At 42.0% G+C, this 23437-nt stretch overlaps 1 protein-coding gene across 1 annotated transcript in view; it reads left to right on the forward strand.

Moving 5' to 3' along the window:
- Window positions 1-23437, forward strand: part of actn3b (actinin alpha 3b) — a 53960-nt gene that overhangs the window by 22752 nt on the left and 7771 nt on the right. The window contains exons 2-16 of the mRNA XM_083789023.1: window positions 1512-1626; window positions 4044-4163; window positions 6315-6401; window positions 9155-9242; window positions 9570-9648; window positions 9925-10006; window positions 10839-10924; window positions 12398-12490; window positions 13267-13497; window positions 16411-16558; window positions 17231-17381; window positions 18111-18219; window positions 18474-18614; window positions 20286-20468; window positions 22950-23084. Coding sequence (XP_083645149.1) covers window positions 1512-1626; window positions 4044-4163; window positions 6315-6401; window positions 9155-9242; window positions 9570-9648; window positions 9925-10006; window positions 10839-10924; window positions 12398-12490; window positions 13267-13497; window positions 16411-16558; window positions 17231-17381; window positions 18111-18219; window positions 18474-18614; window positions 20286-20468; window positions 22950-23084 — 1848 coding nt within the window. The remainder of the gene's footprint in view (window positions 1-1511; window positions 1627-4043; window positions 4164-6314; window positions 6402-9154; window positions 9243-9569; window positions 9649-9924; window positions 10007-10838; window positions 10925-12397; window positions 12491-13266; window positions 13498-16410; window positions 16559-17230; window positions 17382-18110; window positions 18220-18473; window positions 18615-20285; window positions 20469-22949; window positions 23085-23437) is intronic.

Below are 23437 nucleotides of genomic sequence, written 5' to 3' on the forward strand. Positions count from 1 at the left end.
ACTCTACACGGTTGACGATACGATACATGACATGACGACACGATATTGGTTCATTCATGGCGATACGATTAATTGATTTAAAATCGATACAGTAACTATTAAGCAAAGAAATTAATTCCGTGTGAAACACATGTGGATAGTGCAGGTTTTCTAGCCCCTCCTATGCAGCTTTTGGTGTCTGTCCACAAACTTTGTCCTACACAAACATTCAATTCCCATTGACAATGAATGGAGGATTTTACATCAGTGTCTGAGCACGGGGGTGTGATTTGTTTTTAAACCCACTTAGGACTGAGGCTGATTAAAAAAACTGCTTCTAAATCCTGACTTAAAGTTTTCAGAAAAATATTTCTTCAAATATTTCTCAAATATCTATTAACAAACCTGCACCTTGACATGAACACGGAGAATAAACACATTTATTTATTTATTTATTTTCTTAGTATCCAATCCATCGATACAATCAATTCTTTGCATTGCAAAGTGATGAAATACGATACAAAGTCACATATCGATATGCATATCGATATACTTCGATTGTTGAGGATTTTTCGATGCAGCTACTGTATCCTTGCACCCCTATACTGTGAACAACTGCCCTATCCTTTGCACCCCTATACTGTGTCGAACTCCCCCCAAAAACACATTTGGTAATCGGTTGCCTGGTCCTGTGATGATGGATGTCATGGAACCAGTTGTCCCTCAGCATTAGGCACCGTTCCACTCACACCAAAACCAGGTGCTTTAAGCAGCTGAAACCCATTTCCATTTTAGTGTGATCTGTGTTGTCAATCTGCTACAAATACAACCCATTAAACCAGCAACACACCATGAGAGGAAGAGTTCGCTCATCACATGAAATCCCTGCATTTTTGATAAAAAGCCTATATCCTTGAAAAGAATGCTCAAAATGTAATGCCCTGTCTGGCAAACTATCAACACCTATTTATATAATTGTGTTTTTGTGTGGTTGTTTGTGTGGTCTGTTCGTTTTAAAATGGACCACAATGAACACAAGCTTCATGGACCCGATTAAGTGAAATGTATTGCTCAAGCTGTTTGGAATTAAATACCCTTGTTTGCAATCATGTAGTGGTACCGTATGTGCAGTTAGTTTAGTTACTATCACAAATAGAGCTCTAAAGAGATCCTGACAGCGGCGGTGGCTCATGGGTAGAGCGGCTGGATGGTAACCGCAAGGTCGCCAGTTCAAACCTGGGCTCCCCCAGAGTTAGTGTCGAAGTGTCCTTGAGCAAGAATCTGAACCCCTAATTGCTCCTGATGTGCTGGTCGGTGCCTTGCATGGTTTCCGCTGCCATCAGTGTATGAATGTGTGTGTGAATGTAGGGTGAATGTAATGCACAATCTATGTAAAGCGCCTTGGATAAAGGCGCTATATAAATGCACCATTTATCATTTGACAACATGATTGAACTCGGTGTGTGTTAACGTCTTCTCCATTTTCCTCTCCTCTCCTCCTCCCCCTCTCTCCGTCTCTCTCTTTTCTCCAGACTTTCACAGCTTGGTGTAACTCCCACTTGAGGAAGGCTGGCACACAGATTGAGAACATTGAAGAAGATTTCAGAAATGGCCTTAAGCTCATGCTGCTGCTGGAGGTTATCTCAGGTGGAGCCGACACACACACACACACACACACACACACACACACACACACACACACACACACACATATGTCTCAAACTAACATGCAGTGCAATATCCATGCATGTATATGGACACACACATTTACACGAAAACACACTCTGATAGCAGAGCCAGATTTCACAGAATCATTTACGTTTTGACTGCATGATGTGTGTCATCTTACAGCTGAAGATCATTTCAGGTGGAGCGTGCACGCACGCACGCACGCACACACCTCTCGAGATGCACACAGGCACAATTTAACTGACGCAATGTTAATAGTGATAAAAGCAAGCACATACTGTACATGCCACAGACTAAGGCTGCACAATATATCGTTATCGTTATTGAGGTATGAACATCAGCAATATCAGTGTTGAAAAAAAGGTATCGCAATATGATATATTTATCGGCTTGTTATTATGCCGTTTTTTTAATAATGTTTAGTCTTCAATGTTGCAACACTTAAAATATAGAATATGACATTTTAACGGTAATATCTATATCGCATATATATCGCACCATTTGGCATAAATACAGAGATATGAAATTTTGTCCATATTATTGTGCAGCCCTACCACAGACACACATAGATGTTGCTTCCAGTTGGACTCTCTCTGGTCACAGTCCAATTATCCATACTATAGGAGCTGTCCATAGTAAACTGGAGCTGTCCATGGTATCCATCCATGGTACACTGGAGTTTACATAACGACAGTCCATGGTATCCATCCATGGTACACTGGAGTTTACATAACGACAATGTCCATTCTGTATCGTTGCTGTCGGGCAGAAACCTCCTATCCATATTTTAGTGTTTTTCGTAAATTAGTGCCCTTGCTTCTAAGTGGCAGATCCACAAGCTCGAAGCTTTGAGCTTTTTCTATTTAAAAACAAATTGAATCCTATTGAGGAGAGACTTCTGCACACTCGACTTACTAAATCAAAGCAGGTGCATCGGCGACAAAGTAGCAGACTGCAGTCACGTAGGAGAAGGACTCCCTCCTTTCTTTTTGTTTCTCTCAGTTTTGACTGGTAGCTTTTTAACCCATTCTGACCTGAGATCAGATTCTATAAATGTCGATTTAAAAAGAATAGCTGACCTACAAGCTTGTAGCGCGCCACTCGGTGCCACGCTATGAGCTTGTAGATCTGCTATTTTTCAGTAGCTAAAGCATAATATAATGCTAACACCAAAAGAGGTTCCCGCCCAAAATGGGTTAAGACAATTTGAGATTCAATTGTGCAGTTGCACTGTGTGCCTTGCATACCACAGTATGTTATCATATTGGTGCTTCATGCACACACTTAATTGACCTAATAAAAGACGTAACGAGTTGAAGTAGTGAACATAAATTATGTCTCAGTACGGGGAGGAAATCAGTGGGAATGTTATGATACTGTAATTGCTTTTCAATTTTAGTCTTTTATTCATTCAGAGTAGCGTTTTAGATAACTAAGAGCAGAGAGGGGGGAAATAAGACACCCTTGTTTCAACATATCAAGGATCTCCATCTGAGTCATTGATCAGCCTGTAGATTCGAGAAGTTGAGAACCAGTCTTAGAAGAAGACCTCTCCAAAACATCAGAATTGCATGAAACTATGATCTACGGATTATTTTTCTTTATGGTTTTTTTTGTGTGGCTTTCGCCTTTATTTTATTTTTATTTTTTTTATGGAGGGACAGACAGTAGGCTGACAGGAAATGGGGAGAGAGATGGGGGGGGTGACGTTCAGTGAATGCTGTCGGGATCGGGAGTCGAACCCGCGGCACACTGCCAGACTGGATTACCAGCCAAGGTGACTGGACCGCTGAGCCACGGCCCAGGCCTGATCTACGGATTTAAACTATGTGGAAAGACTGGTCATGGAGGAAGGAAGATTGCACTGACTGGCCACACAGAAGTGTGGTGGTGGTGGTATCTCATAATTAGACATATAACTTCCCAATGGAGTCACGCATGCCTGTCAGCAGACATACAGCAGGACCTACATTATTGATTGGACCAATTAAATACAATGGGGGGCCGGTGGTCAATAAATCCTTCTTGGCTGCGCAACAACATTCCACATGCCATATTGACAAGTGCAAAGCGCTGTGGAAGAGGTATGCACTCCACCGTTGTCCAGTCTTTGGTTCTAGTTATTCTTTTATGGCATTTCTGCCTTATTAGACAGCAGAGAGAGAGACGGGGAAGAAAGACTGGGATGTAGAGGAAAGAAAATGACAAAACGACCCAGGACTTGAGGAGGGAGTTGAACCCATGATATTGGATTGTGATACGAGATACATCTGTGCCTTCTGTAGTGTGAGGGGTGCGTATAGGGCAGAATTCCCTGAGCCAGCAGGTGAGTGTGTGTGTGTGTATGGCTAATAAAGATTTCTCCTCCTTTTCAGGGGAGAGGCTGCCCAAACCTGACAAAGGCAAGATGCGTTTCCATAAGATTGCCAACGTGAACAAAGCTCTGGACTTCATCTGCAGCAAGGGAGTCAAGCTGGTGTCTATTGGTGCTGAAGGTGTGTTTTCCTCATGTTTTTATCATACTATAATTAACCGAATGTCTGTCCGTGTGTCTGTGTGTGTGTCTGTGTGTCAGAAACACTGCCGTAACTCCTTACTTCCTGCACCAATCACTCCCAATCACTTTTCACACATACGCCCTCCATATGAATATGGAGGGCGTAACGAAGCCCTTTTTTCGATCTGACACATTAATGATTATTAATACATTTATTAGTAAATTACAAACGCACCCGGGCGCAGTACCCTTCACGGCCACAAGGGGGGGCAAATATCTCACAACGGGTAAGGACTAGTAATAATAATTAATAATAAATAATAACAATGATAATAATAATTATTTTATAATAATTTGTAGTAGTAGTAGAAATAGTATTTAATCTAGCGCCCCTGTTCCGTGCATGTCATAATAGGCAAACTTTTGGCAAAAATAGCAGATGTACAAGCTCACACGTGTCAACGTCATGACGTGTTGTGAGCTTGTAGATCTGCTATTTTTGATGAAGAGATGTAGATGGACAAAAAGGAGGGGACTAATTGTAGAGCCCTGGGGTGCTCCGGTCAACAAAGTGCACAGGATTTTAATTGGTTAGGTTCGTTTGCAAACAGCCCTGGTGATTCATTCTCATTCTCAATGCTTGTTTAATCTCTCTGCAACGCCAGATGGGCGGAACAAACCACATTAGCACACTATACGAGTTCTCCATCACAGAAAAAAGTACTAGATCAGTGGCTTTCAACCTTTTTCATATCAAGACCCATTATTTACTTACATTATTTAGACCCAAAGCTAAAGAATGAGTTTGTTGTCGTTGGATAATATTTTGTCCACAATTCCTTGCTGTATTGATGTGGTACCATAGGAGATGTAACAGGCAAACGTTGATCAAATTAATAATAATTTCACATTCTCTAATTGTGTAGACTTCTTGTAAATTAACTTAGTAATGCAGATGTAACTCTTGAGAGCGTAAAATGAAACCGAATTCATTTTATGCTCTCAAGATTTAAAGATCTACAAGGGTTCATTTGGTTACCAACTCTCCATCATTTAGCATGGGGACCACCTGGAACCCCCTCAAGGGCCACTGGTTGAAAACCACTGTACTAGATTGACTTTTAGACGGTAAGAAATCTTTAGCGCGTGGGGCTAAATGGTAAACGTCTTTCCTACATACTGTACACGTAGGACGTCTTTACTCCACATTAGAAAAAACAAGATGACAATTCGCTTTATACGCCGAATTTCATATGTGAATTATTCTACATTATGAAACAAACTGTCTGTGAATGCAGACAGTATGCACTGTATATTAAAGCATGCAGTCTGTTACAGATGAAGACTAGCAATTAAACGGTAGTGAATGTTAATTCATGATTTAAAGCCATCTACGGTATGTGTAGATATGATTTTTCAAAGATATGCTTATTACTTTAGCGATGAAATGTTGTAATGATGTAATGTTGATGTCAGCACTCTCTCAGAAAGCACTGGAAACTCGTTATTATCAGAACAGAGCATGAATGAGAACAGAGAGTTTCAAAAAGGTGTGATTAAGTATTAAGTGTGTATTAATAGTGATTCAAAAAAAGGTTTTGTTAAAATGTTAAATCTCTATATTCTAATAGTAAATGTACTAGTCTGATAGTATAGTTTGTTTGTTCAGTTTCAGGTGGGTTGCCAATTTCACAGTGAGTTCTGTGACTGTCTCCTTATTGGATAAAATTGGTATTCCAACTTCAAAAGACATGGAGACTCAGAATATCAGAATATAGATATAGAATATAGATATAGATCAGTTCAACTTAACAGTGGAACTGATCTTGAATATTGAGAGATACCCATTGAGAGATATGCAACACATCCAGCATTCAATAACCTTATATTGCATTGTCTAGGTTTATTTTTGAGAGACCTCCTTGTCTTGTAAAACGCAATTTATTTCACTTCAATTGGAATAGAACTAGAACCTTTGTACAGCAATTTATAACATTTCTCCACTTTGTACAGTTTCATGTGTGAGATATACAGTATGTCTTTACTATGTGTGTTTGTGCGTGTGTGTGTGTGTGTGTGTGTGTGTGTGTGTGTGTGTGTGTGTGTGTTGTGGCTGTCACTGATGGACGTGTTTGGTGATTGGTTGCAGAGATTTGCGACGGCAACGTGAAAATGACCCTTGGTATGATCTGGACCATCATTCTTCGCTTCGCCATCCAGGACATCTCTGTGGAAGGTCAGTGTGTGCCCGTGTGTCCCCCCCCCCCCCCTTGTGTGTGGGTGTGTGCGCACGTGCGCGCGTTGCATGCATCCTCACACACATTTTACTGCAATTACTTCACATGACCTTCAACAACAACATCAGTGAAGCAGATAAAAACCATATACAGTATATTGTTGTGGTCGGGCAGAAACCTCTTATCTCCCTATTGTTGTTTTCTTGGCAAATAAACGCCCTACTGGATCACACCACAGCAGTGGTTTTCAACCATTTTCATATCAAGGCCCATTATTTATTCAGCATTTGATCCATGGACCACCATTTGATGAGATGTTGCCTCTCAGACCCAAAACTAAAGAATATTTTGTTGTCGTCGGATAAGATTTTGTCCACAATTCCATGCTGTATTGATTGATGTCGGTACCATTAGGAGAGATAACAGGCAAACGTTGATCAAAATCACAATTCTTCTACATTCTCTAATTGTGTAGACTTAAATTAAGTAATGCAGATGTTTAACAATAATTTAACTCCTCAGTGTAATTCTTTTTTTTTTTACACTCAATTGTTAAAGATCTATAAGGGTCCATTTGGTTACCAACTCTCCATCATTTAGCTGTGGACCACCTGGAACCTCCTCAAGGACCACTGGTTGAAAACCACTGCACTACAGTATCACACAAAAGCATCAAGAGTAGCAGATCCACAAGCTGGAAACGCTTGTCGATCCGATGATGATACGCAACGTCCTGAAACAGTAACAGTTTGGGACATACGCAGTGTTGATTTCGTCGACTAATACTATGACGAAAAATGTTCGTCGACTATCCTTTTTTCACTGACGGAAGCAAAATGGAAACTAAATGAAAACTGAGCTATGACGACTAAAACTAAGACTAAATATACTGACAATTTCGTCAACAAATAAAAACTAGACTAAAACTGTTATGAAGGGACTAGTGGACAAGAGATCCAGTGAAAGTCATTTTACACTTGGTTGCATGCTGAAAATATTTTCAGCAAGTGTAAAATCAGCCATTACGACGGCATCAAGGCCCGCCAAAACACATTTTAGTCGACTAAATCAACTGTCAATTTAGTCGACTAAAATCTTATGATATTTAGTCGATTAAATCTAGACTAACACTAAAACATTCCAGGTGACTAAAATATGACTAAAACTAAATGAAGTTTCATTAAATTCAAGACTATGACTAAACTAAAGTAGAAAATAACAACACTGGACATACAAGGTTACCATCAGACAGAGACGAATGGTCTGTCATGAAGGCTACACTTTCTCTTTGACGTTATATTGCAGGGCGCCACGCGGTCACGGACCCATGCAGGGCGCCACGTGGTCACGGACCCATGAAAGTCACAATGTGTGTTTCTGAGAACACATGTAGTTCAACAACATACATCGTATATGCGTTCCTTCCCCTCAGTGTTCCATGAAGACATTTAATTTCACACTCGACGGGCCAACAACAAAGGCTACAAATGGCACAGCACATACAAAAACATCAGCACTCCGTAAACCTATTCAAATTAAGACGCGCATCGGTGAGTTTGATGTACGTACGTATACGCACGTCCGCGAGCGCGGAGGACGTCGCTTTATAACATACATCGGCGACCACCGTGACTTTTCACGGGTCATCAAACGCCCAGACCGGGCCATTAATGCTGAACGAACGAACGCAAGGCGCCGTGTAGATATTCAAATCACGGCGCACACATTTTAATTAGTCTAACCAACGACTCAGTTTTTAAATAAGTGTGTTATAAACTCGTCGTGTTGGTTTAACCCATTTAGACCGAAGGACGATTCTACAAATGTCTTCTAAATCCTGACAGTTTTCTGAAAAACCCCATGTTTCTATATCAGCGGTTCATTCTCTCAAACTATTTCATGTCAAGGAGCCCCATTTGAGTTAAAAACGTTCATTTTCACGATTTTTCAAAAATAGCAGCATCTACAAGCTCATATGAGCTTGTAGATCTGCTATTTTTCAATAGCTAAAGTACAACATAATGCTTAAAACACCAAAAGGGGAGTCACATTTTTTTGTTCACTCAGCATTATGATGATTGCTCCACAAAGAACTTTGAATGATTGATCGTCCTTTAAGCAAACTGACTCGGGGCCAGGGATTTAATACCTTATTCATAAAGCAGATTTATTTATTTGACATCATCATAAATGCCCAATAGTTTCTCCCTCCCCCACTCTCATATCCCCGTTCCCCACCAGTGTTGATTTCGTCAACTAATACTATGACGAAAAATGTTCGTCGACTACCTTTTTTCACTGGCGAAAACTACATGGAAACTAAATGAAAACTGAGTGTGAAATGTGTAAAAAGTGTAAAATCAGTCATTAAGACGGCATCAAGGCCCGCCAAAATACCTTTTAGTCGACTGAAATCTTATGATATTTAGTCAACTTAAACTGGACTAACACTAAAACATTCCAGGTGACTAAAATGTGACTAAAACTAAAATCAAAATGTGCTGTCAAAATCAACACTGATTTCCTACCCTCTCTCTCTCTCTCTGTCTCTCTCTCTGTCTCTCTGTCTGTCTCTCTCTCTCTCTGTCTCTCTCTGTCTCTCTCTCTCTCTCTCTGTATCTCTCTCTGTCTCTCTCTCTGTGTGTGTCTCTCTCTCTGTCTCTGTCTCTGTCTCTGTCTCTGTCTCTGTCTCTGTCTCTCTGTCTCTCTCTCTCTCTGTCTCTGTCTCTCTCTCTCTGTCTCTCTCCCACAGAGACCTCTGCCAAGGAGGGTCTGCTGCTGTGGTGCCAGAGGAAGACTGCCCCCTACAGGAACGTCAACGTGCAGAACTTCCACATCAGGTGGGCCTGCGGCGCCACACGGTGGCCGTCACATGGAGCGACCCCTCCACCCCCACCCTCTGTTTCATTCCCTGCCTCCTCCTGCTTTTTTGCCATGATAAAAAATGATTACTCTTCTTCACCATCATGTTCTGCTTTTCCCCCTAAATTCTAAATCTTATATTTTTCTTCTTCTGCCCCATCATCGCTCCTTTCCCCCATCCTGTTCATCCTCTCTCTCTCTCTCCCTCCCTTTCCTATTCTCCTCTCTCTCTCTCTCTCTCTCTCTCTCTCTCTCTCTCTCCTCCCTATTTCCTCCTTATATTTCTCTTCTCTGGGGCGTCTCAGTTGGAAGGATGGCCTGGCTCTGTGTGCCCTCATCCACAGACACAGACCCGACCTCATTGACTACTCCAAACTGAGAAAGGTGCCCTCTCTCTCTTCAGTTTCCTGCACTCTGTTTGATGTTTCTATGCAGTTATCGATTTAAACTCACCTTTTGGCTGCCACGCTGTTCTTCACTCTTCTATCGTAGTCTATTTTCTATACTCCATTGAAGTCATTGCTCACTTTTCTGTCATTCTGTTCCTCCACTATTGCCTGAAGCAAATGCATATAAAGTCTCCTTAACAATGTGTGCTTGCAAAGGAAAAATGCAGCCCAGAAAGTAGGTATCTGACATCTTGTGTGTGTGCACATGTAGGATGACCCCATTGGTAACCTTAACACTGCCTTCGAGGTGGCAGAGAAGTTCCTGGACATCCCTAAGATGCTTGACGCTGAAGGTGAGTGCATTATGAGTGTATATATTCTATACATTTACATTTAAACCACAGCAAAACAGACTGCCAGGCTCACATTAAACATATACTTGACTAAAGGACCATTCACACCAAGCACGATTGTTCACCATTGTACAGTTTTTAAACTATATCTTTATAGTGCAGAGTGCAGACTAGTTAACACAAACTCCGGAATCGTTGCGTTCCACAACCTCCTGTCTTAATCTCTGCAGTGTTGTTAGCTCCATGGTTGCATAACTATTTTTCTAAATAAATAAAAATCTTTCTTTCTAATTGAAGTGAATGGCAGAGTGATGGTAGACAATAACAGTTATTTATAGTCATCCATACTCTCGGTTAGCCACTCTCAAAGAGCACTTCCAGGTGGCCACCATTCAATGCATAGTACAGTATATGTTTAAATGTCATTCAGTAGCCCAGGCCGTAGCGTAACGGTCTGGGCACCGGACTGGTGATCCAGTCGCGGTGTGCCGCGGGTTCGACTCCCGGACCCGACACGGCCTTTACCGCATGTCATCCCCCCATCTCTCTCCCGTTTCCTGTCAGCCTACTTTCTATCCCTTAAAAAATCAATAAAGGCGTAAGCCGCAAAAACAATATCTTTAAATGTCATTCAGTATTCTGATGAATTGAAAATGGAGGACCCCAATGGAAACAAGCCATAGTGCTTTCTTGTTTTTTTTAATCCTCTTAGCAGTGGGTATTGAACTGTGCTTTACTGTGATTCCCTTCTACAAACTGTTAATAAAGTGATCAATCAATCAATCAATCAATCAATGAAGAGTAATTGATGGTTTGTCTTCTCCACACACAGATATTGTGAACACCCCCAAACCCGACGAGAAGGCCATCATGACCTACGTGTCCTGCTTCTACCACGCCTTCGCTGGCGCCGAGCAGGTAAGATAATGTACCGTTAATGTTAATTCATGTTAATGAGGACTAATTGATTCACAGATTTAATCATTCCTGGGAATCCTCATCAGATTAGAACGATGATAGAAGTCCTTACATGTGTAACGCTTACATACGTAGCATACCATTATCGTGATTAGGGCACCCCACTGAGCGATAGTCAGCTATTAAACGTCTGTATAAATTTGAGTTAAAACTGGTCTAAAAATGAAAGTTTTTTTTAGCGGTCATCTGCTGAAAAAATTACAGGAGGTGCTGGAGTCACAAAAGTGTAATGAAGAAAAAATAAAGGGAGGCTCCGCACACTAAAATCTGTGCACAATCAAATTATTTATTTGCAAGCTTTCAGGTCTACTGACCTTCTTCAGGCATCTGTGTATTCGGACATATTTCTTTTCACATGCCCGTAGAAATCTAAAGATTGGTCCAGGCTTAAAGCCGCACTGGAGAGTGTTCGCGCTTTGCATACAATAACGGCCCCATAAGTGGCAGCAATAGAAGCGTATCAGTATCCATGTAAACGCAATTGTGACTTTTAAGGCAGAGCTTGCCACCAGCTTAGTTAGTTGTTGCGAGAGTGAGGTCTAGCCAACACCAACTCGGGATTCCTGGATCGCTGCCCTCCACAAATTCCTATCCAACATCAGGTTCTTGAGCTCTGCAGTGTTGTCAGCCAAGCTGTCGCGCCGCAGCACGTCTACATAGGTGGTACGCATCTTTCCCCTCCTGGCTTTGGTTGGCTCCCATAGGGTCAGTTTACTTGCCTCAAGTTCTGGGTGCCTGACGCAGTGCCCTGCCAGCCTCATCCTTCTCTCTCTGACTGAGGGGTTAATTTTGCATGCAAAAGTATGGCGATGGAAGTAAAGTATTGGGAGAGCATATTATGCTCTCCCAATACTTTGCTTAAAAGGGTCCTCCGAATCACATCTGTTAATACTGTGTTGTTCGTTTTTGATTGGTCGAATTGACTGGCACACTAAACACTGTCAGGGTGATTTAATAAGCGCACAGATTAATCGATACGAGACGGCAAAAAAAATCACCCACGTATTTATTTGATTGTCGATCGCACTCTCCGGCGCCCTGTAATAACCCCCCGTAATAACAGTATATCAACTAGCTTTCCATTTACCTCCTGCACTTCCTCTTGCAATCCATCACTCTGTCACGCACGCACGCACGCACGCACGCACGCACGCACGCACACAAACACACACTTTATTTCCCTTTTTCTCTACATCCTCTTTATCTGCCCTTGTCTTCATACATCGCTCCTCTGTGTAACTCTATCATCCTGTTATTTACCTCGATTTCCCCTTTTATCCTCCCTATCTGTCACTTCCTCCTTCCTTCTCCCTCTCCATCTCACGTTGTTCCATCCGTCCCATCTCTACCCCCCCACCCTCTCTCCATCTCTCTCTTTATCTCTCTACATCTCTCTCTCTCTCCCTCTCCCAGGCCGAGACAGCTGCCAACCGTATCTGCAAGGTTCTGGCTGTCAACCAGGAGAACGAGAAGCTGATGGAGGAGTATGAGAAGTTGGCCAGCGAGGTTAGAGAGAAAGAGAACGCTCCCACGCGTACAGTCTGTTTAACACGACCTCCGCTGGCTGAACCGCCACTCACTTCATGATCCTGTCACCTTACTTACAATAGCGGGAAAATGAAGTAAAAATACCAAAGCCGGACAACCTCACAAAGTCACCCGCTAATATAAAGAAACAAGACGTCCCATTCGTATTTCTTCCTTCCTTCCTTAGACATTGATCACCACTAGGCTCCTGGCCGTTTCTTCTCTAAAACATTGGTCTGGTTGAACAACTGTGCTTTTACAGAATACTTTGTAGGTACCCTCACAAACATCATGCAGTAATCCTGGTCTCTAAACTGCCTCCCCCTGGCCAGCCGGGGTGCCAGATGGAGGGGAAAGGAACTGGTTGGAATAACGTGTTCCTTCTACGCGCTACGTCCAACCGGGGAAACTCTACTCTGTCAGGTGAAAGGAAGCGGCTTGGACTCCTCATGCATTGAAGGAAGCATGAGGTCAGTCCGTTGCTCTCCTCAGGTTGGCAGAGGGAGTGTAGAGCCCAGGATTACATTAGATAATTGACACAAAATAAAGAATATATAAAAACAATAATTTTTAAGACTAAAACAATTTCTAAAATAGACATCATTATGCAAACTTGCACAGTCGTTTAGACTCAAACTCAAACACATATACAATGCATTATGTAAATAGCTAAAGATATGGCCTTGCTTGCCTTTATAGACCTCCATTCTCGTTGTCCCAAACCACTGAAAATGGACACCATTCCTTCCTTCCAGCTGCTGGAGTGGATCCGCCGCACCATCCCCTGGCTGGAGAACCGCGTGGCGGAGCAGACCATGCGCGCCATGCAGCAGAAGCTGGAGGACTTCCGCGACTACCGCCGCGTCCACAAGCCGCCGCGCGTCCAGGAGAAGTGTCAGCTGGAGATCAACTTCAACACGCTGCAGACCAAGCTGAGGCTCAGCAACAGGCCCGCCTTCATGCCCTCCGAGGGCAAGATGGTGTCGGTGAGTCGGGAATTTACCTCCTTCATTTCTTATTGATAGCGAGCACCTTTATCGATCAGGCTTATCGAGCCGTGTTCTTCTCGAGCCCACTATCGACTATTATTTTTGTGGGGAGACGGCCGGCAGGCCGACCATAAGTTCTGAACAGAAGCGGTATCTTTTACTAGGGCCTTCAAATACAGAACCTTTTTACTATTGATTAGATTTATTTTTTGATCGGCTCTTGTCTTGATTGTTTAATCATGACATCACGGGCCGCTATGCTCGATAACAGGCTTGATAAGCCCAAAGCTTATTGATGCCGCGTACTCAATAAGCTTGTTATCCGCTATTTTCGGGTATCGGGTTTCGAGCTCCATCCCCACCGGTGAGTGGATGCTCAAACGCACAGCCATAAAAGTAACGCACACCAAAGGTTGTGCGCTGCGGTGCTTGGAATGAACGTCAACAGAGGAAGAAATGTATCAGAAACTCTGGCTCTAGATGCAGTGAGTGAATGAGAGAATGCAGACACAAAGAAACGCCTGTGCACATACAGTACATACGCGCACACATGAATGATAATAATCAGTAGAAACTTTATTTGTATATCAGCCAGTGTTGTTTTTGGCAGGCATTTTTTAGATTTAGTCAGTCTTAGTCTTTTGGAAAAATGCTTAATTAGTCTTAGTCAGTCTTAGTCATTTGGAAAAATGCTTAATTAGTCTTAGTCAGTCTTAGTCATTTCTATCCTTGATAGTTTTAGTCGACGGAAACTCCTAAGGGTTTTAGTCAGTTTTAGTCATTTTAGTAAAAGGTTTTAGTCCAGTTTGTCAAAAAATAAAAAAAATCTTTAAATAAAATGTCTATAGCGTACAGGTATTAATTAGAGCTGGGACTCGATAAAAAATAAATAATCTAATGAATCAGAGGCTTTGTAGTTAATCTCGATTAATCACATTTTAATCGCATATCATTATTTGACCCAAGAACTGTGAGAGAGCCATTTTCTTAATGGATTTTGGTATACTAGTGAATCAATGAATAGTGAATACATAAGTTTAAGCAATAAACATTGTTTTTGTAGTAATAATATCTCAAAATTAATAATTTATATACAGCTTTTCTGAGTACCCAAAAATGCTTTACAAGGGGGACATGAATAAAAAACAACTTTATTAAAGGAAAAACACTAAGTAAATAAAAATAAATAGCTGGGGAAAGTAATATTGAAGCTTTGGATGGTGGGGGCATGTCTCTGAGAGTTTTGGGGAATGCATCCTACAGGGTTTGGGGGGGGGGCTTCAATTGGTGCAGCAAATAATTATGTGACATGACCATAAGAAAACACCTCTGTGTTTCTTCCGTGGACATACAGTAACAGCCATAGTAGATTTTACATTTTATTTGGCCATAACCGTTTAGTTAGAAACCATGTCATCTGGTCGGGTACTTGAACTGCTACTGGGAGTTGGAATAACGTTAGCTCTGATCCATAGTGTTAGGAGGAAAGTAGGCTTTCACATCTTTTTTATGTTAAAAACGAGGGGCTGCCTGCACAGCTTCCGCGGGTGTGAGTGAGGGAAAAGGATCAAATTAAGTACCATAGAACTCATGAGTCCTAACTACACTATGGACCAGAGTTGTTGTTGATTGACGTTAGCTTCCAGGCTAGGCTCGGTGCAACATGTTTCGCATTGAGCCGACACTGGAGGCTTGACGAGGTGCGGTGATATGTGAATTATTTATTGAATAATTGCACACAACTGTGCTGTAATCCACGCTATCATCGGATAGCCTTTTAAATCCTATTTCCAATCCACGGGGACAAGCAAAGTGATCATAGCGGTGCCGGCTTCCCCGAGTCTGGTGGTGGTCTGAAGAGGAGTAGGACACGCACACAGAGTCGAAATGGGACGGTGTGTGTGTGTGTGTGTGTGTGTGTGTGTGTGTGTGTGTGCATGCATGCAGATGGGCGTGACCAACTAGGAAAGGAGACTGGAGAGGAGGATAGCGGCGAGTGCAGTGACATTATTGGCGGAACATTTTCATGCATTTAAAACTTTGTTCGTCAAAATCCACTAACATTTTCGTGTAGCCTCGTCTTGTCAACAATAACACACACACGTCTCGTCATCGTCATCAAACAGAGCTACGGTATTTAGCTCGTCAGCGTCAGTCTTGTCCCGAAATATTTTAGGGTCGTTCGTTTTAGTCCGTCTTAGTCCTGGAAAAAGGGGCGTTGACGTCGTCATTTACGTTATCGTCAGTCCTGACGAAAACAACACTGATATCAGCTTCATAAAACAAGCATTACAAGGTGCTGTGCAGGGTGAAAACAACAAACAACAGGAATACATAGACACCAATGCATTCACACACATAGAACAGCTTTCAAGTCTATTCCCAATAGTTTTAAAACCCTAATTATATTGAAAATAACACACACACACACACACACACACACACACACACACACACACACACACACACACACACACACACACAGACACACACACACAGAGAGCATGATTTATTGGGTGAATGTACTTTGAAGTCTATCCACAATGTTCCCAAAACCCCCAATTAATTTGACAATAATAATACCACACAAACATACACACGTGTGTGCACACACAAATCCGTGTAGAGCTCAATACTCATAACAACATTTAGACATCAATTAACACTTGCTTGACTGAAGTGAGGCCAGGTATCACCCACGCTGACTCAAAAATAAAACAAAATCCCTGCGATGTTATTGGCTACTGTCTCCAGACTTTTTAATATTTAGGAAAGGTCATGGAAGGGGAGCTTCTGAGAGCTTCAGATAATCAACTTCAAAATGTCAAAATTAGTCATAAAGACCTCACACTCTCACAGAGACTCTGGTGTTGAAGCTGCAGCCTATTAATGCTCATGTGGTCCCTGCAGGACATTGCCAACGCGTGGAAGGGTCTGGAGCAGGTGGAGAAGGGCTACGAGGAGTGGCTGCTGACTGAGATCCGTCGTCTGGAGAGACTGGACCATCTGGCCGAGAAGTTCAAACAGAAGTGTTCCCTGCACGAGAGCTGGACCGGAGGTACGGACCGCTGCAGAGGGATTGACCACAGATTTGTGTGTGTGTGTGTGTGTGTGTGTGTGTGTGTGTGTGTGTGTGTGTGTGTGTGTGTGTGTGTGTGACAGACACCCTTTAGCCATGAAACATCACATTAATACTGTAGATCTGCCATCTAAATCAGTAGTTCTCGCATTGGCAAACTTTTCAAAAATCGAATAGCCACCACAACAATCTAAAATGAGGCTGTCCCGGTTTTAATGGATTAAATCATATTATGTAACGGTATGTCCTTTGGGCACTTTTTATTTTATAGGCACAGGCAACATATATATTTTGTGGCTCAACTATGAACTAGGCTGTCTTGCTCAGTAATCTTCAAATTGTAGACAAACTGGAATTCATTCAATGTGTATATCGTTAGGGCGGGTCATACTTTAAATTTTTTTGATAATCAAAAGGCTTGGGTGTCTATTTTGTGTGTTTTTTGATGGAAAATGGCATTATTTTTTGGATAGGACAACAATAATAAAATTTGCATTTTTAAATCGGTAATTGTACCCCTTCTACCTCATTTATAAGATTTTAAATCCAAAGGAAATTCCAACATATTATATCGCACACAATAGTAATCTTCACTTTATGCAAACGTGAGTATAATTGTTTTTTCCTTTTTGTGTGGTTGTCGTGTCTCAGGCAAGGAGGAGCTGCTGTCCATGAAGGACTTTGAGTCGGCCTCCCTGATGGAGATCAGAGCTCTGATGAGGAAACACGAAGCCTTCGAGAGCGATCTGGCTGCTCACCAGGACAGAGTGGAGCAGATCGCCGCCATCGCCCAGGAGCTCAAGTAAGGTCGAATTTGAAGTCGACGGGGCGAATGGTTCTCGAGTTACGTGGATCACAGACGTACACACAGAGACTTGGTGGTGCATTCATAGATAAATTATTATTTTCAATTTCAGTTTAGTTTATCATTAGTTTTTAAAGTGGGTTTGCTAGTTACGTTATTATTACATTTATAATATAAAGTTTTAAGCCCACCCCTTAACCCTTATCCCTAAACTAATTTGTAATTTTTTTACTATTTAAAAATAGTTCAAATAGCCGATCTACAAGCTCACAATGTCTCAATATAGATCGGCTAGTTGAACTATTTTAAAATGTTTTTCAAAATAGTAAAAATGGCAAATACGTTTAGGGATAAGGGTGGCACAAGAAGGAGCCCTGACTGTGTTGTGTTGTCCTGTAACTTTACTGTACCTCCCTCTACAGTGAGCTGTATATATACTGTATGTCCCATTTTAGGAGGGAACCCCTTTTGGTGTTAGCATTACGTTATGCTTTAGCTATTTAAAAATAGCAGATCTACAATCTCGTAGCGCGCCACTCGGTGGCGCGCTATGAGCTTGTAGATCTGCTATTGGAATCGAAGAACGACTGACATAGAAACATAGCTTTTTCAGAAAACTGTCATTGTCAAAAAGACATTTTTAGAATCTCAGGTCAGAATGGGATATATATATATATACAGATATAGATTGACTGTGTTGCACTCTAACTGTACCTTCCTCTACAGTGAGCTGGACTACCATGACGCTGCCTCAGTCAACGGCCGCTGCCAGGGTATCTGTGACCAGTGGGACAACCTGGGCACCCTGACCCAGAAGAGAAGGGACTCCCTGGAGGTAACACACACACACACACACACACACACACACACATATGGATACATGAACGCTGACGGTTGTAGTGGTGGAGTGAGTATTAAGAAGAGGATATGATTCAGTATTAAGAGACCATTATTCACTTCAGAGACAGACCTTCAGAAAAACAATAATATTTTTTATAGCCAGGTCAATTGACACTATTGAAATGGCCACGTCTGTAACCATGTCTGTGTGTGCGTGTGCTTCCCCCCCCCCCCCCCCCCCCCGTGCAGCGCATTGAGAAACTGTGGGAGACCATTGACCAGCTGTACCTGGAGTTCGCCAAGAGGGCGGCGCCGTTCAACAACTGGATGGACGGAGCCATGGAGGACTTGCAGGACATGTTCATCGTCCACAGTATCGAGGAGATCCAGGTACGACATTTAGACATTATATACATGTTCATCGTCCACAGTATCGAGGAGATCCAGGTACGACATTTAGACATTATATACATGTTCATCGTCCACAGTATCGAGGAGATCCAGGTACGACATTTAGACATTATATACATGTTCATCGTCCACAGTATCGAGGAGATCCAGGTACGACATTTAGACATTATATACATGTTCATCGTCCACAGTATCGAGGAGATCCAGGGACGACATTTAGACATTATATACATGTTCATCGTCCACAGTATCGAGGAGATCCAGGTACGACATTTAGACATTATATACATGTTCATCGTCCACAGTATCGAGGAGATCCAGGTACGACATTTAGACATTATATACATGTTCATCGTCCACAGTATCGAGGAGATCCAGGTACGACATTTAGACATTATATACATGTTCATCGTCCACAGTATCGAGGAGATCCAGGTACGACATTTAGACATTATATACATGTTCATCGTCCACAGTATCGAGGAGATCCAGGTACGACATTTAGACATTATATACATGTTCATCGTCCACAGTATCGAGGAGATCCAGGTACGACATTTAGACATTATATACATGTTCATCGTCCACAGTATCGAGGAGATCCAGGTACGACATTTAGACATTATATACATGTTCATCGTCCACAGTATCGAGGAGATCCAGGTACGACATTTAGACATTATATACATGTTCATCGTCCACAGTATCGAGGAGATCCAGGTATGACTAGACGTTGTCGTTTAGACATTCTATACATGTCCATGATGAGATCCAGGTACGACTAGACGTTTAGACATTGTAGGGCAGCGGTTTTCAGCCCTTTTCATATCAAGGTCCATTATTTCTTCGGCACTTGAGCCACGGACCACGATTTGATGAGATTTAGCCTCTCAGAGCCAAAACGTAGGTCATTTTGGTGTCGTTGGATAAGATTTTGTCCACGATTCACGGACAGGCAAACGATCAAAATGACAATTCTCCTACATTCTCTAATGGTGCAGTGCACTTCTTGTACATTAAGTAATGCAGATCTTTAACTCTTGAGACCGTAAAATGAAACCAATTGGACTCGTAAAGGTATAGACTTTGGGTGATGTGCTGAAGTATATGAAAAACAGGCCTGAAGGAAGGTCTAAGGACCGAAAGCTTGCCGTTCCCAAAAAGAAAAGAAAAGTATTTTATTATGCAGTTTTGAGTGTGCGGAACCTATTTTTAAGTGGTGCAACCACTTCTACATTCAGCATGCAATGTCCGTGCCTGTGTACCTGTTTGTGTGTGTACCTGTGTGAGCACGAGTGGTGTGCGCATGCGTGAAATTGGAACGAGAGAAGTATGTGACATGGCTGCCACCTGCTGGACGCAAACGATACAGAGAAGAAATTGGAACGATACAGAGAAGAAATTGGAATGATACAAATTGGAACGATACAGAGAACCAATAGACGGGAGTTGCACCACTTGGTTCACACTGGTGTGATTTTTTCATATACTCTCAGAGTTGAATTAACATTGAGGATTTTACAGTACAGATTTTTGACATTTTTATTATTTTATTTTATCCTTTAATATACGGACGAAAATGATTGTATTGTTATCCAGTGTCCAACCCTCTGAGTGTTTCCCGTGCTCTCTCTCTCCGTCCACATCCAGAGTCTGATCACAGCTCACGACCAGTTCAAGGCCACGCTGCCCGAGGCCGACAAGGAGCGCATGGCCACCATGGGCATCCAGAACGAGATCATGAAGATCGCCCAGACCTACGGTATCAAGCTGAACGGAATCAACCCATACACCAACCTCAGCCCCCAGGACATCAGCAACAAGTGGGACGCTGTGAGTCCAAACCTTATCCAGCCCACTATCCAGCATTATTTTGTGGAAAGACAGGAGAGACAATACATTCTGAACAGAACCAGTATATTGTTACTAGGGCCTTCAAACGCTGTACTATTCTAACAGACAGAAGAAGGCAATTCACCTTTTTACTTTTTGGAAAATAATATTGAAGAAACCGTTCACTGGTTAATGTGTGTACCGTCACTTTAGAAGCGTAACTTTGTTTACCCGGGCAGCGCTTGTTGGCAGGTATCGATATGTTTGTGCCAGCATTGGTGATTTGATATATTTCTTGATCGCCTCTTATCTTGATTGTTTAAACATGACGTCATTGGCCGCTATGGTCGAGGCTTGATAAGCCCAAAGCTTATTGATACCGGGTAATCAATAAGCTTGTTATCGGGGTTTTTTCGGGTATCAAGTTTTCGAGCTCCATCCCTACCCACAACTTGCAACACAACACAACATAACCCATTGGGGATTTCGGTTTCCAACAAATTTCCAACAAGTTTCTGGTCTTGGGACAACAGACTCCCCCCTGGAGCAGACTGCCCTACTGGAGCAGTGTAACCACCAGTTGCTTATGTGTGTGTATGGGGAAATGTCAGACTGTCCCACAGTCAATGCACAGCATTTGGTCAGTTCTAATTATAATCACATACATAGTGACAGGTCAGGAATAGTAGCTGCATACTGTATATATTTAGGGCACTGCCAGTGTCACTTTATACGATGAGCTACTTATTCTGTACAGTGCAAACATTCAGGGAGTCGGGGAGGAAGGAAATGGAACCACTTAAAAAACCTGGGCGTCTCTATTTTGGGTTTGCCATTATGGGGGGGGGGGGGGGGGGGGACTAGCGGTCCAGGCACCTAGGCTTAATTCCACCTGACAGCGTGTCGCGGGTTCGACTCCCGATCCCGACGACCTTTGCTGCGTGTCACTCACCAATTCAATTCAATTCAAAGGAGCTTTATTGGCATGAGAAAACGTACATTTACATTGCCAAAACAGAAGTGGAACAAGACAATCAAAATAAAACAATGTAAAATAAATATTGGATATAAATGGGAATTAAATAAAGGTTTAAACAGAGCTGTGTTACATTAACGCTTTGCGTAATACTATCTTGTGAAACTATTAAAACGAGATAGTCAGAGATAGTTATACAATATACATCCATATAGGAGATGTTAGCTTTATACTTTTTATACTCACCATCTCTCTCTCCCCATTTCCTGTCAGTCTACTGTTCACTATCGATACAAAGGCCGAAAAGGCAAAAAGAGAAAAAGATTGTTAGAGCCCTTTTCAGTAGATGTCCTGTTGTGGCTTTACTGATTCTATGCACACCAAAGTCCTTGTAGCGGTGCCGTCGGCCCACGGAAGTTTCTCTCTTCAGTGGCTTTACCGATTAACATAAAGATTCAAATACATAATCTTACACAAGGTCATACTGTACGCATCTCCAAGGTATACAGGTCAGGTACTTGTTATTTCCTCTATAATTGAGACATACATTCTGCAGAGATTACTACTAGTACTTACTACTACAATAACTATGTAAGGAAATCATCATATACAGATCTAATCTGTAATCCTAAAATAGTTAACGGGCTATACTGTATACAGCTGTAGTAATTCTCTGTTACCTAGGCAGAGTAATCTAGTAAGAGAGTGGCGACACTAGCGTTGACTCGCATTGTAACAATGGAATGCGGAAGTGCTCATTCTATCTCAATGGGATAGTTCCAGCCATAGGAGCAATGTTTGGAACTATAGCCCATAGGCACCTGCTTTGCGGCGAGATCAAAGCATGTCGCTACTCTCCTACTCTACACTCTGTACCTCGGTAAAGACCAACACACACAGTGCCATAAACTGCACCACAAAAAGAGCTGCCTGCCACTTGCATATGTTATATATAACTTATATTATAACATACAACCTTTATTAATCCCGAGAGGTAAATCCAGCAGTGACAACGTTACAAGCCAAGAACTAAAGATAAATACAAATTAAGTTCAAATAAATCTATCCGCTTACTGTACTGCAGGACATATTCCTATAGAGCAGTGGTTTTCAACCCATTTCATATCGAGGCCCATTATTTATTTGGCATTTGAGCCACGGACCACCATTGATAACATTTAGCCTCTCAGACCAAAGACTATAAGAATCTTTTGTTGTTGTTGGATAAGATTTTATTCACAATTCCATGCTCTATGGATGGTGGTACCATTAGGAGAGACAACAGTCGTTGTTGAAAATAACAATTCTTCTACATTCTAGAAGAAGACTTCTTGTAATTTAAGTAATGCAAACAATCATTTAACTCATGAGTTAAAGGGTCCTAAAACTGTCGGGATGTAGAAGACATTTTTAGAATCTGATCTCAGGTCAGAATGAGTCTAGTCCAGTAGTCCTATATAAACTCTAAGCTGGACTGTAACGTGGCCCTCTGGCTCCCCCTGCAGGTGAAACATCTGGTGCCCCTCAGAGACCAAATGCTTCAGGAGGAGGTGGCGCGGCAGCAGGCCAACGAGAGACTGAGGCGCCAGTTCGCCGCCCAGGCCAACATCATTGGACCCTGGATTCAAACCAAGATGGAGGTACAGAGTCAGACAGTACATTGCGCTGTTGACCATTGTAATTGACCATTTGAAAATGCTCACAATGTGTCGCGATGTGATGTGTTGTGAGCTTGTAGATCTGCTATTTTCAAAGGTTTTCTAGTACATTAGAAAACTTGCAATGGGACATTTCTGCATTGTTTCTGCATAATGAGTACTTTTACTTTTGGATACTTTAAATACATTTTGATGCCAAGTACATTTTGAATTCCAGACTTACTTGTAATGGAGTATTTCTACATTGCGTTATTGATACTTTTACTTAGAGATGTCCCGATCACGTTTTTTTTGCTCCCAATTCCGATCAATTTGATCGGAATTGGGAGCAAAAA

Source organism: Protomyctophum parallelum (assembly GCF_964188405.1).
Source record: "Protomyctophum parallelum genome assembly, chromosome: 18".
Lineage (NCBI taxonomy): Eukaryota > Metazoa > Chordata > Actinopteri > Myctophiformes > Myctophidae > Protomyctophum > Protomyctophum parallelum.